This window comes from Urocitellus parryii, chromosome X (genome assembly GCF_045843805.1).
Source record: "Urocitellus parryii isolate mUroPar1 chromosome X, mUroPar1.hap1, whole genome shotgun sequence".
NCBI lineage: Eukaryota > Metazoa > Chordata > Mammalia > Rodentia > Sciuridae > Urocitellus > Urocitellus parryii.
The window spans coordinates 17,881,742-17,896,015 of record NC_135547.1 but is presented as its reverse complement, the minus strand read 5'-3'; the positions used below and the strand labels follow the sequence as shown (position 1 = coordinate 17,896,015).

The following is a 14,274-nucleotide window of genomic DNA, read 5'->3' as shown; positions in this document are numbered from 1 at the left end:
GAAAAAAGATCTTTCTAGAAGGGGATATGTGGGTGACAGGGCAGATAATCTACCACACCACACCACTAATTGTAATGGGTATCCCAATATCTGAGAAACTAAAATGGAAGTGTCCCTCTTAGAAGAAATGGATAAAATTATGAAATTATTCAATGATGGGCATAACAGAAAGTAGCAGCAGCCTCCAGTCTGGAGGACTCTTACTTCCTATTTTTTTCCTTTCTGCACTGTTTAATCTTCTTTTATAACCATGTTACTTAAAATCAGGGGAAAAAAAGAATAAACCTGTTGGACAGAGTGAGCCTCTAAGCAGGAACCCAAATCATCTTTATACAGAATTTTATTTATATTAAATACAATATTCGCATATTCAAATCCTGAGAGAAAAGTTAAGAGTTTATTTGAGTATTTCCTCTCACCTGGAAAGATAGAACACTAGAGAGTGGAAAGCCCCAGAATTTGTGTGTTACATGTGTGTTCCTGTCACATGTTCTTCCAGGGTGGCCTCTGGCCTAGAATCAGGTGCCTCACGCCTCCATCAGCTACCTCCAACTTATGACGCTTCTACACTAGGAAACAGATTTTCTACTTTTGTTTTCATGTTAAAAAACATTTTCCTCCCGGTTTAAAAATCACATATCAAGAGCAAAGGAATATATAGAAAGAAAAATCAAAGAGACAAAAAAATACAGAATAGAATTAAAATGCAGCCAACACTGGTATTAACATTTTTACATCTTTACTTCTAATCTTTCTGTTTCATATAATAGTATGAATACAGAGTATATCTCATCTTACCTGCTGCCTCCTGGCAGACCTTGCTCCCTCCCCAACTCTCCTTTGCTGCTCCTGAGAGCCACAATCTCCCTCTCTGTTGACCCTTTCTATCAGCTTTGTGTTCTTCCCAGGTTATCAAAAGAAAAAGGAAAAAGAGCCAGGCATGGTTTTGCACACCTATAATCCCAGTAGCTCAGGAGGCTGAGGTAGGAGGATCACAAGTTTGAGGCCAACCCCAGCAACATAATGAGACTCTGTCTGAAAATAAAAAGTACAGGAGATAGAGCTCAGTGGTAAAGTGTCCCTGGGTTTACTCCCCAGTACCAAAGGGGGAAGAAAGAAAGAAGGAAGAAAAAGAAATTTTTCTTCTAACCTTGTGTCACCCTCTAGATCCTGCCTGATTCCTCCCATTGACAGCCTTTTAAAAACATACATATAGCAGTTACTGTGGCTATTTTTCTCATCAGGAAATAAAGACACTCTTTCTAGAAAACTAGAAATGGAGACAAAGGTTGTTTTATACTCTGGAATTCCACTACCCAACAAAATTTTTTACATGTTGGTGTATGTCCTTCCAAAATTCACTGATAACTCTTTTTAAATGGTTTTATGTATTCCCATGGGATTCTAAAGGCTTTTTGTGCTTGTGAAGGAATCACAAATTTAAAAATGAATTCTAATGGGCTCAGGTTGTGGCTCAGTAGTAGAGCGCTCGCCTAGCACATGTGAGGACACACTGGGTTTGATCTTCAGCACCACATAAAAAATAAATAACTAAAATAAAGGTATATACAACTAAAATATTTTTTAAAATAAATAAACTCTTAAAAGATGCATTTTTTTTTCAAATAAATGTAGCCATCAGAAATCATGTTTATGAGGACAATGCAGTAATAATTTTGAATCTGCTACTTTCTATTGATTGTCCTACTCCAGATACTTTACATATACTGACTTAAACCTTTACAGTTAACCCTTGTAGGTTGCAACACTAGATGACTGGGTTTCCCCAGCAGTTTAATTCTGGATAAGTACACATGCTCCTTGTCCCTACGTTTTCTACCTGTGAAACAGGCTCCCGCAGCCCCTACCTCTGGAGCTACTGCACTTTCAGATGAGATGCTCAAAGTAAGGTGCTTAGAACAGAATATGGCATATTATAATCACTCAATAAATGTGTATTATTGCCAAAAAAGTTGATAGTGCCCTGAAAGTTTAAACGACAAAATCAAACCAAAACAGCGCAGAAGAAAATGCAGGTGAACATTTTTACAATCCTAGGGTGAGGAAGACCTTTCTCGGCATGATATCTAAGGCAGAAACACAGGCAAAGTATTGATAGAATTGACCACAGTAAAGATCACTCCAGAATGGCAGAAATCACCACAAAATTGGAAACACAATCAATAACTTGGAGAAAAAAAAAGTTACATATTTGACAAGCAAGAAAATTTAATACACAAAGAGCACTTATTTACTTATTTATTTATTGTGGTTCTGGAGATTAAACCTGGGGTACTCTATCACTAAAGTATATCCTCAGCCCTTTTAATTTGTTTTGAGACAAGGTCTTGCTAAGTTGTGGAGGCTGGCCATGAACTTATGATCCTCTTGCCTCAGCCTTCTGAGTCACTGGGATTATGGGTGTGCATCACTGTGCTGAGCCATGAATAGCTTTAAAAATTAAACAAAATGCATATGCAAAGGTATTTTCCTAGAAAAATAATAGGCTAAAGGACATAAACAGGATGCGAGACACTTTGATGTAGCCAAGATATCCCTGGGGACATTTAGAAGGAGCCCTATTAACCCAGCTGTTATGATGTATCAGTGTGCCACAGCTGCCCCAGTGAAAATGTGCCTGCCCTTCCTCTGTCCCTAACCTCAGGTACACAGGACTTGTACTTCCTACTTTGTTCCTTCCTGCATTAATTTCATTGACAAATATTTGTTAATTAAAATCAGGGAGAAAAGAGAAGAAAGGGGCTGTGGATATAGCTCAGTTAATAGAGTGCTTGCCTCTCATGCACAAGGCCTTGGGTTCAAACCCCAGCATACACACACACACACACACACACACACACACACACACACACATTCACACACACAGAAATGCTGTTAGGGTTAGCTTCTTAAGGTGGAACCAAAATCATCCTTTGGGGGTTGAGGGTGTGGCCAAGTGGTAGAGTATCTGTTAGCACACAAGGCCCTGGATTTCATCACTAGCATTGGGGGGGGGGAATCTAATCTTCAAAAATATATGTCATAGTAAATACAATATTTTCATATTGAATCCTGAGAGAAAAGTTGGAAATTAAATATTTCCTCTGCAGTCTGTATCTGAAAATAAGGAATCTTATTGTGTGTTTCTTAAATTTGTTGACTTGTTCTTTTTTTTTATTCACCAGCTACTCATTTTTAAATTGGAGCTTTATAGTTATATGTAGTAGTTCTGTTCACCCTGACAAGCTCATACATGCATGGAAGTAGATTTCAGTTTATCTTACTGTATTTTGAATACCTTCCTGTTCCCCTTCACTTACATTTCTATATATCCAATTCATTTGTTCACTCCATGGGTACTTACCGAACCTACTGTGTGCCAGGCACAAAGTGAAAACAGTCCTTCATGCCCTCATGAAGCAAACATGAGGGAGGGCCATATTAAATATGTATTATAAAATGTTGACATTTGAAATTTCTGTGAAAATAATCCAATGAAATGGGAGGAATAGGGCAGATACAGAATAAACTATAGTGCCCTTATGTTTATGATTATGATATTATGATTAATTGTTGGTACTGGATACATGGGATTCATTATGCATTGTAAAAAAATTCCATAGCAAATAGTTTTTTTTTTAGGGAGGAGGTACCAGGGATTGAACTCAGGGGCACTCAACCACTGAGCCACATCCCCAGCCCTGTTTTGTATTTTACTTAGAGACAGGGTCTCACTGAGTTGTTTAGTGTCTCACTTTTGTTGAGGCTGGTTTTGAACTTGCAATCCTCCTGCCTCAGCCTTCCAAGACACTGGGATTACAGGCCCATGCCACCGAGCCTGGCTCACAATCTCTACTCTTGTGGTGTGTACAATAACTAATAGATATATATGTTATCCAGTGTATCATGAGAATAGTACTATGGAAAACAGAGCAAGGTAAAGGGGATTGAGAGGCAGATGTAAGGGCCTGGTTGTAATTTGAAATATGGTATGCAAGGATCAGATGGTGACCTTGAAATCATCAGTTCCCATTGCAAGAAACAGGGCTCCTTGGAGAAATTGCTAATTCAAGGTCTGGGTCAAGAAGTATACAAAAGAGACTGGAATGGAACATTTTGTTGTACCAAAAGGATAAAATAAAAACAAACTCAGTTTATTATTCACTGTTGGAGGATACTAGAAAAGCAATTCATTGTTGATTTTTAAAAAGAGGAAAAATAAGAAAAGCAAGCATTTGTACTGTTTTTCCTATTCAAACAGCGCCACTGACTACTCGAATAGTCAGTGGCACTGTTTGTACAGGAGGAGATATTTCTCCTTATATAAATGTTTTGACTAATAAATAAGAAAATAATAATAGAATTAACCATCAATGGCAGCATCACAAAAAGAGATACTATGTGCATTTTTTTTTTTTTTTTGGTACTGGGGATTGAACCCAGGGTGCTTTACTACTGAGCTATACCTCCAGCCATTTTTATTTTTATTTTGAGACAGAGTCTCACTAAGTTGCTGAGGCTGGCCTTGAACTCGAGATCTTTTTACCTCAGCCTCCAGAGTCACTAGGATTGTAGGTATGCACCACCATGCTTGTCTATTATATGCTTCTAGATGGACAAAGAAACTACCACCTTATGAATTTCCTGTGTCTGCTGTAACAAAGTATCATAAACCAAGTGTCTTCAAACAATAGAAGTTTATTCTCTCACAGTTCTGGAAGCTAAAAATCCAAAATTGAGGTGCTCACAGTCTATGCCCCTTCAAAGTCTCTAGGGGAAGATCCTTCGTTAACTCTTCCTCTTCCCTCCCTCTCTTCCTTCCTTCCACTGGGGATGGAACCCGGGGCCTTGTGCATGCCAGGTAAGCACTTGACAACTGAGCTACACTTTCAACCCAACTGCTGGCAATCTTTGATTTCCTTGATGGCATCATAACTTCAATCTCTGTCTCCATCTTCACATGATGGTCTTTTCTCCATATGTGTCTGTTTCCAGATTGCCCTCATCTTATAAGGACAGCAGTCATTGGATTTGGGGAAACCTAATCCAATAGGACCTCATCTTTAACTTGATTTTTATCTGCAAGGGCCCTATTTTCAAATAAGGTCACATTCACAGGTTTCAGATGGACATGACTTTTGGAGAGAGTATTCAGCCCAGAATATTCTACCTATGAGAAAAATCAAACAGGAATTTATTCGAACCCATACAGTCAAGTAAAAATTTACAGGCAATGAATGAGACTGAATAACAAGTTAAATGACTTCACAGGGATGCAAATGGCCAACTCCAGACTAGGGGGAAACTCTACAGGACAGAAAACCTGATATCTTCAACAAATAAATTGCAAGGAAAAATATCATAAAGGAGGAACCTATAGTTTAAGATAGACTTAAAGAAATATCCACTAGTAGTGATATCTAGACTTCATTTGGATCCCAATCAAACAAACATTAAAATATGACCACATCTATGACACTTGAGAGATGATTAGAAATTTGAACACTAGTTGAATCTCCACTGATATTAAGGAATTATTGTGTTTTACAAAATATGGAATAATAATAGTAGTGTTGTGGTTATGTTTTTGTTGAAGTGTCCTTTTCTTTTTAAGACACATAGTAAATGTATTGATAAAATGGTTTAATGCCTGGGATTTGTTTCAAAATAATATGGGAATGGGAGATGTAGGTGAGAATATGGCTGTAACAAGAGGAACCATCAATGGGTAATTTTTGAAGTGATGAGTATATGTGAGATATGTGAGGTTCACACACTCTTCTTTTTATGTTTGAGATTTTCCATAATAAAAAAAGTTTAAAAAAAAAGAACAAGAAGAAAAAGAAGATATCAGGATAAGCTTAAATGAGGTGGCATTTGTCATAGAATGCTCAGCCTATACAGGGCCCCTCTCACCATCTGGCATCAAAAACATATTGTGTGGGACTGTGGTAGAATAATGATGACCAGAAATTCTTTCATCCCATTAGGAAGCAGAGCTAAGTCCCCTCCCTTTAAATCCATCCTGGCCTAAGAATCTTGCTGAACCAATAGATAACAGCACAAGTGAAGTTCTAGAGCTTCTAGAGTAAAGTCATAAATAGCTCTGTGTTTCTATTTAGCTCTTTTAGAACACTCTGGAAGTCTTGAGCTACCAAAAAAGAAGTTGTACCACCCAGTCATTGTGGGGGCTATACCCAGGAAACAGTCTCAGCTGAACTCCACCTTTCACCCTCCCCATTAAGACTCCAGACCTATAAGAGGACTCTAGGGAGACAATCCAGCCCAGCCCATCTGCCCTGTGAAATACCAAAATTACGTAGCTGAGAACACTACCTAAATTCCTAACCCATAAAATCAGGAGGTATAATTAAATAGTTGTTGAAGCGACTGGGTTTGAGGTTGTTTTGAAGTAGCAATAAGTAGCCAGAATAGAGGTACATACAAGTGTGGCTGAATATGTTTTCTAAGCAAGGGAAGAGTAACACAAAAGTCAGGATAGTGTTTCTTGGGGAGGGAGATGCAAATAGCAAAAGGCATGGGAGTGACCTGGGGAAGGACGCAGGTACATTCAAAAATATGGTTATAGGACCCTACATTTGAAGTGGGTGTTATGAAGGGTTCTCAAGTGTGCATTTTAATGTTACATACAAATTAAATAATATTGTATATACAAAATATTACATAATAAAGACTTGAAATATATCAAGAAAATGTGGAAAAAAGTTAAAATTTGTTAAAGCTGAGTAGTTATACACATCTGCATTATTATTTTATATGCTTTATGTTCAAAATATCTTAAAATATTTTTAAATTAATAGGGCGTCTATAGGACAAAATCAGAAAAAACACATGCGTAGAAAAAAATTCACGAAAACATGAGTTCTTAAATTATTGTTATTATTATTATTTGTTTTTGCAGTGCAAAGATGGAACCCAGGCCTTATTCATATGCACGTTAGGCAAGCATTCTACTGCTAAGCCACATCTGCCCTCCCTGCCCCAAGTTTAGTTATTATTATCTCAGAGAGTTTCTTGCGCTTTTTTTTTTAAGAGAGAGTGAGAGAGGAGAGAGAGAGAGAGAGAGAGAGAGAGAGAGAATTTTTTAATATTTATTTAAAAATATTTATTTTTTAGTTTTCAGTGGACACAACATCTTTGTTGGTATGTGGTGCTGAGGATCGAACCCGGGCCGCACGCATGCCAGGCGAGCGCGCTACCGCTGAGCCACATCTCCAGCCCCTCTTGCGCTTTTTAAACATTGTGGTAACATACATGTAATAGCATAAAAGTGACTATTTTCAGGCTGGTGATGTAGCTCAGTGGTAGAGTGTTTGTTTTCCTAGCATTCATGAAGCCTTAGGTTCAAACCCCAGCACTGAAAAAAATACCATTTTAATCATTTGTAAGTGTCCAGTTCAGGGGCTTTAAACACATTTATACTGTTGTGCAATCATCACCACTATCCATTTCCAGAACTTTTTCATCATCCAAAACTGAAATTCTGTGCATAATGACTAACACCCCTCTCTCTCCCCGCCCCCCCCCCCGCCATGGCAAACACCATTGTACTTTTTGTCTGTAAAAGTTTGAATACTCATACAACCACAAAACTCATATAGGTAGAATTATATATTTGTTCTTTTGTGTCTGCCTTATTTCACTTAGCATAGTGTCTTTAAGGTTCATTTGTAGTATATGTGTCAGACTTTTCTCCCTTTTTGTGTTAGTCAGGTTTCCACTTCTGTAACAAATACCTGAGATATTCAAAATGAGGAAATGTTTGTGTCGGCTAATAGTTTGGGAAGTTTCAGTTCACAGTAGGTTGTCCCCATTGTTTTGAGGTCTGTGGTGAGGGAGCACATCATAGCTGGATTAGGTGGCAGATGAAGCTGTTTGCCTCATAACAGTTAGGAAGTAGAGAGAGAAGAAGGAAGAGACTGTGAGCCCCACAATCCCCTTTGAGGGCATGCCACCAATGACTTAACTTTCTCCCACTAGAATCTCCCTCTGAAAGTCTCCACCACCTCCCAATAGTACCACAGGCTGGGAACCAAGCCTTTAGCAACATGGGCCTTTGAGGGACACTTATCCAAACCATAGCACATTTTAAGACTGAATGGTATTCTATTGTAGATATAATTTGTTCATCCATCAGTGGATATTTGGGTTGCTTCTACCTTTTGGCTGGTATGAATAACCCTACTGAATTGCAGAAAGCACACCCGAAAAAAAATCATATTCTCTGAGCAAATGCCTGGACACTGGACACTGGCAAGAGTTAAAAGAAGGTTCAGAAGAAGGAAGCACTTGGACTGGGTCATAAAAGTAAGTAGATTGGGGCAGGGAGACAACAGCCTTCCCTTCAGCTAACAAGTTACTGTCAGTGGTACATGGACTCCATGTGCAGATAGCTGTAGGGGTGTGGTGTGTGTGTGTGTGTGTGTGTGTGTGTGTGTGTGTTGGGGGCAGGAATCCAGTGCTGAGTGGGCCCCAAAGCCCAGTGTCAGTCCAGGGCACTGGCAAAGGACAAGAAAATGGAGCAAACCAGGGAAGGCTGGAACACTTCCTGAGAGCTTCTTTTCCTTCAGAATTAGATTTCACACCAGATACCTTGATTCATGAGAATATATTTTTTTTTAATTGAGCAAATCAGAATCCCTACCACCACCACATTTCAACCCTTCAGTAGTCACTCCTTCCAACCTGGCTCAGCCTCAAATCTAGAGCATGTGATTCCTCTGCTCAAAAGTTTTTCAGACTCCTGTTGCTTGTAATAGTCTCTAAGCTAGCATGTTAAGTCTTCCCTGATCTGGCAGGCAGCATTGTTTCAGTTGCAAGTGACAGAAGCATGGCCCAATCTAGCACCTGAACCCAGGACAGCAGGGTCTTCAAACACCTCTATCATTCACCACTCTATTTCCAGGTCCAGCAATGGTGCTTGGCACTTAGAATACTTTAAGTATTTGTGGAATAACTAAATAAAATGGCTTAAATTATAAAAAGGAAAACATGTGCTCTGGTAACAGAGGGAAGGAAGAGGAGCTGGACACAGAACAGTGTGGGTCCAGGGACACAAACAACATCATCCTGTGTTTCTGTCTCTGTCCCTCTCCTGGTATGGGTCCTCCCATAGTGGACATGGTAGAACAAGGTAAGGGAGGGCCTAGCTTGATACAACACCAGGTTTAGAAACTTCAGAAGAGAGACTCCATCCATTTCAGTATTTAAAAAAAGAAATAAATCCCAGGCAAGTACTCTGATTGATTAGGCTGGGGTCACGTGAATTTTCTCTAGGGCAGTCACCAGGGAAAGGAGGATGGAATATTATGATTGGTCAACCTTGGGTCTCTTGCCTGGTGGGAGGCTCAACCGTTTCCTGTGATTGGCAGCCCTTGCAAAAGCCCTTGATTGCAGTGGAGGAGGGGCAGTTCCCCAAAAGGAAAGAACCCAGGAGGGGTGCTGTTATCAGAAGACAAGGAGAATCTGGTACTGGCAGGAAAAACAAAAAGCCAAATGTCTGGAGACTAGTGCATAAATATTCCATCAGCATGAGACTGGAGTGTGAGTCCCAGGACAGCCTTGAGGAGCCTGTAACAAGCTTGAAATGATTTTAAGGTCTCAGTTTTATCTTTTTAAATCTGTGCTCACTTTAACAGAAAAGCAATGCTTTAAAATTTTCACTACTGAATTAAACCTGTGCCCTAAGAAATCTTGCCATATTTGGGGGAGGAGGGGCTGTTGCACCCCTTGAAACCCTGTTATACCCTTAAAAGTATGCAAAGGCCACGAGGAGAAGCAAGACTTGATCTTTTTTTTTTTTTTTAAGAGAGAGTGAGAGAGGAGAAAGAGAGATAGAGAATTTTTAATATTTATTTTTTTTTTTAGTTCTCGGCGGACACAACATCCCTGTTGGCATGTGGCGCCGAGGATCGAACCCGGGCCGCATGCATGCCAGGCGAGCGCGCTACCGCTTGAGCCACATCCCCAGCCCAAGACTTGATCTTGACAGTTTCCTCCAGGCTATCTTCTAACTACTCTGGTGACAGCATCCATTTCTGCCTGTGCTGTATTCATGCTATGCTCCCCCTTCCTGGATTGTTTTCCCATGTCCTCTCTGCTTTTCGCATCCCACATCAAGTCCCACATCCTTGTCTTGGGTCGCTCCCTTTGTCCTTTAGACCCAGTGTATTATACTGGAAAGAGCCCTGAAGACGAAGGGTCACGTTCTATTGTTGCCCTCAATTCTCTGTATGACTTCTCTCTGTGAGTTATTTCCTCTCTGTAACTCGATTTCCTCTTCTGTAAAATGAGGGTCGGATTGATCTGTTAGCAAAGGGAAGCTCTCCCTCCCTCCCTGCCTCCCCCACCCCCAGCCTGTCTTGGAATACTCCCAACTAGGAGGAGTGCACTCTGCACTGACCAAATTCTAGAAATTTGTATTGATTCAGAAATTCAGGAGCTGGATCTTTTTTTTCACTGGTAAATGAGAAGGGTTAAGATCAGTGCTCAAATCAGGGGATTTCTCTCTTTCTCAGGCCTGGAAATGAGATCTGTCCTTTAGGAAAAGGTCCCACCCATACTCTACCCCTGTTTCACACACTTTGTTTACCAGTAACCAGATTGAGGCCTAGGGGAGAGGAGGCCACTTGGATCACTGAGCTTAGCAAAGCAAGTTTTCTGTGTGATCAGACATGGCTCAGAAGAAGGTCAAAGCCCCAGCTGATTCCTGCTCAGTACCAGGTGGCAGACAGAGGAAGGAATTCCACTGTTCAAGTCCGCTCTGGCTCAGGATTGCCTTAACCCTTGCTTCTCTCCCATCCTTCTCTCTTCCCACAAGTTAAGGAGTACAGAGCTAGGTACCAAGTCAATATGCTCTAATATAATGTGATAAGGAAAAATGCTTTTGAAAAACTTAAAAGAGAAGCGTACACATTTCAGCAAAAGGACAAGTTGAGCTGTAGTTATTTATTGCTAAGCAGAATGAGGGCATATAGATAGCATCAAGACACAGGAAGAATGGTCTGAATTTTTTTTTTTTGGTGCTAGGGATTGAACCCAGGGCCTTGTGCATGTGAGGTACACACTCTACCAACTGAGCTATAGCCCCAGCCCCTGAATATCTCTTTATAATTGAATAGTTTTGCCTCACGAGTGCGACTTCAGCTTTAAGGAGTATGACAGATATATTTTGAAAATAATGTCTAGTGATATGGACTTGCTAGAGTAGGAATGATTCTTTGGGGGAAAACAGTTCCCCCAGAGTGATTTTAGAAGGCTGGGGGGAACCCTAGTTCCTCTTCTAATGTGGTGCAATTGAGGGATATTAAAACCTTTGGTAGGTGCCTTGTCAGCTCATGGGCTGGGTATGTTACCAAATAGTTCTGTCTCATCTCTTACCAGAGCAAGGACTGCTTAAAATGGGCAGGTAGGGCGGGGGCAAGTTCACATGTGCCCTCCAACCCAATTTAATGGAGCTTGACATAATTTGTGGGGAAATGCAGGGGGCATGCAGGTGTGTACCAAACTGGCAAGTGTGTCATGAGACCCTGGGCAAGTATCCAAGCACCGCCTTCCTGAATTGCTCCTAGAGGAAAAGGAGCCTGTTTCAACTTTCTTTACTTCTTAAAGTGTTCCTTTGATTAGACAGGAGATAGCAGTCTGTTTAGCAATATTACTATTATTATTCTGTCATGGTTATATTTTTAAAGTAGACTTTTTCTTTTGCCAAGAGCAAATGGAAAGACACATTTGTACTTGTAAATCCAACTGAAGCTTTGCAAGGTTTTCCAAGATAGGTTGAAAATGTATTCTAGGTTCACTGATGCTCAAACAGGAATTTTCCCCCATCCCCAGGTCAAGGATTCAGACTTCTTAAGAGAACTTAATACAAACTCTTTTTAAAAATAAAATAAGCTTTATTATTGCTGTAGAAGTAACACATTTTGTTCATACAAGAATTACTTGGAAAATACATAAAAGTATAAAAAGAAAAACAAGCATCACTTATGATACTAGAAACTCAGGCATAACTGCTGTTCACATTTTGTTATATTTCTTCCCAGCCTTTTTTCCATAGATACAAAACTATGCATGCAAAATGTCCCCAATATATACTTATATTACATATTCAGGAACATATTGCAAAAATAATTCTGCACCTTACTTTTAGTATGAAAGCAATCCACAGATAACTACTACTAGATTTATTTTTTGTTTCTTCCCTCCATCCTTTTGCCTGTATATTGATACAAAACTATGCATGCAAGATGTTCCCAATATATTCATAGTGCATATTAGGAACACATCGCAAAAACAGTTTAGCATCTTTCTTTGATCTCTTATAGTGCTACAATTCAGAGGTAACCACCTTCAAACTTTAGGTTAACTTCTTCCTGGCCTTTTTTCCATATTATTGATACAAAACTACAAATGCAAAATGTTCCCAATACATTCTTATTACATATTAGGAACACATCGCAAAAATAGTTCAGCATCTTTTTTTTCCCCATGCTAGGGATTGAACTCAGGGCCTCACACATGCACTCTACCACTGAGCCCCTCACATCTTCTTTTGATCACACATTAGATCATAACTCAGAGATAACCACTATGAAGTGTTGATGTATTTCCCCCTAGCCTTTTATCTGGAGATTGATACAAAACTATGAAGATAGAATGCTCTGTATGTACTTATATTTCAGAGAAGGGAAAAAACAAAAAAAAAGTGTTTCTTTTATCACTAAACATTTTACCATACTTCTTTTTTTCTTTTTTGGTGGTGCTGGGGATTGAACCCAGGGCCTTGTGTACATGTGAGGCAAGCACTCTACCAACTAAGCTATATCTCCAGCCCATGAGTACATTTTTATGTCACAAAAGTTATTTTCAGAAATATTATTTTAGATGAAAGCACCCTATTCCATTGTATTAAATACACTGTATTTTATTTAGTCAATCCTCTGTTGTTGGCCATTCAGGATGGTCTCAATTTCCATCCTTAAAAACACTAAAATGAAAATATTTTTCTGGTTTTATGACTTTCTGTTCACACAGTTTCATGTTTTTCTTGGCTACTTGTATGGAGTCAACACATTAAAGATGACCTTGTGTCTATAATGCTTACAGCTAATGTATTTCCAGTTGTTTTCTTGAGCCTAAATTCTTCGTTTTAACATCCTAGCCTGAATATAAAATCACATGCCCTGTATAAATTTCAATTCACTAAATAAAAATTTAAAAGATAAAGACACTTCCACTAAACTCCTATGAGAATACCATTCAATTCCCCACTGCATGGCACCCAATTTCCTCCTGATCTTTTCATAGATTGATCTTGTAATACTTACAATACATATTGCTATGAAGATGAGTGGCTCCCAGACCTTTCAGTTATCAATCTGTCACAAGTGCACAGTGGTATCTCGTGACATGATGATCCCCGAGATGTCTGAGGTCTCTGCATCGTTGGCCCAAAATTGCTGTATCGCCCATGACCCCTAAAGACTTTTTAGAGAATTATGTTTGACAGTGTAAAAAAAAAAAAAAAAACATAGCATAACAACAACAATGACAACAACAAAAAATACATGGAAAAGTACAGAAAGGAGGAACTTTTGGTCCTATTCTACCACCATTAAGCAACAAGAATATTTGTTTTGTATGTTCCCTCCAGTTTTTGCTCCTAGTTTTCATTTAATGGAGTCTGTGGGACTTTCTGGCCCTGATTTTTAAAACTTGTTTTGTAAGCATTTTCCAGGCTTCTAGGTCATTTTTACAGTTATCACAGCCATAAAAGGTACTATTGAGTGAGGGACTAAATTAACAATTATGGTTGGGCATTCCATTTGCTTTCCCTCAATTTGGCTGAATCTATAGAAAATATTAAATATGGGCTAAAGATTTCAAATGAATTTAAATCATACTTTTTTTGGCTTGTGCCCATTGACTTGTATACACAGCTGGGTAACTTACAATCATTAGTTAGTGATAACTGAGGCTAATCATGGGCCTCACCCAGAAAGTGTCCAGATCATCAGTTTCACCTGGACTAATCAGCTTAACCCGAAAATTTTCTAACAAAACATACTAACTACTTCAACTCCAGTCACTACTGTGTAGTCAGTTCTGATTAATAGATTTAGAGGAAGAGGTCCTAGAAGCTAGTCTCTGATGTGTCCTTAACCTCCAGGAATCCTAGTTTTCTGTTTGTAATTGTTTTTCTCTGCCTTACTCTACTTATCTTTCAAGGTTGCCACAAATAACAGATAGGAA

The 14,274-nt window shown here is 39.2% G+C and overlaps 1 protein-coding gene across 1 annotated transcript in view; it reads left to right on the top strand.

Annotated features, from left to right (window-relative positions):
• Hprt1 (hypoxanthine phosphoribosyltransferase 1) overlaps nucleotides 1-10,382 on the top strand; it is a 62,705-nt gene extending 52,323 nt beyond the window's left edge. The window contains exons 10-11 of the mRNA XM_077793927.1: nucleotides 8,217-8,328; nucleotides 9,889-10,382. Coding sequence (XP_077650053.1) covers nucleotides 8,217-8,328; nucleotides 9,889-9,978 — 202 coding nt within the window. The 3' untranslated portion in view covers nucleotides 9,979-10,382. The remainder of the gene's footprint in view (nucleotides 1-8,216; nucleotides 8,329-9,888) is intronic.
• Nucleotides 10,383-14,274: the final 3,892 nt, after the last annotated feature.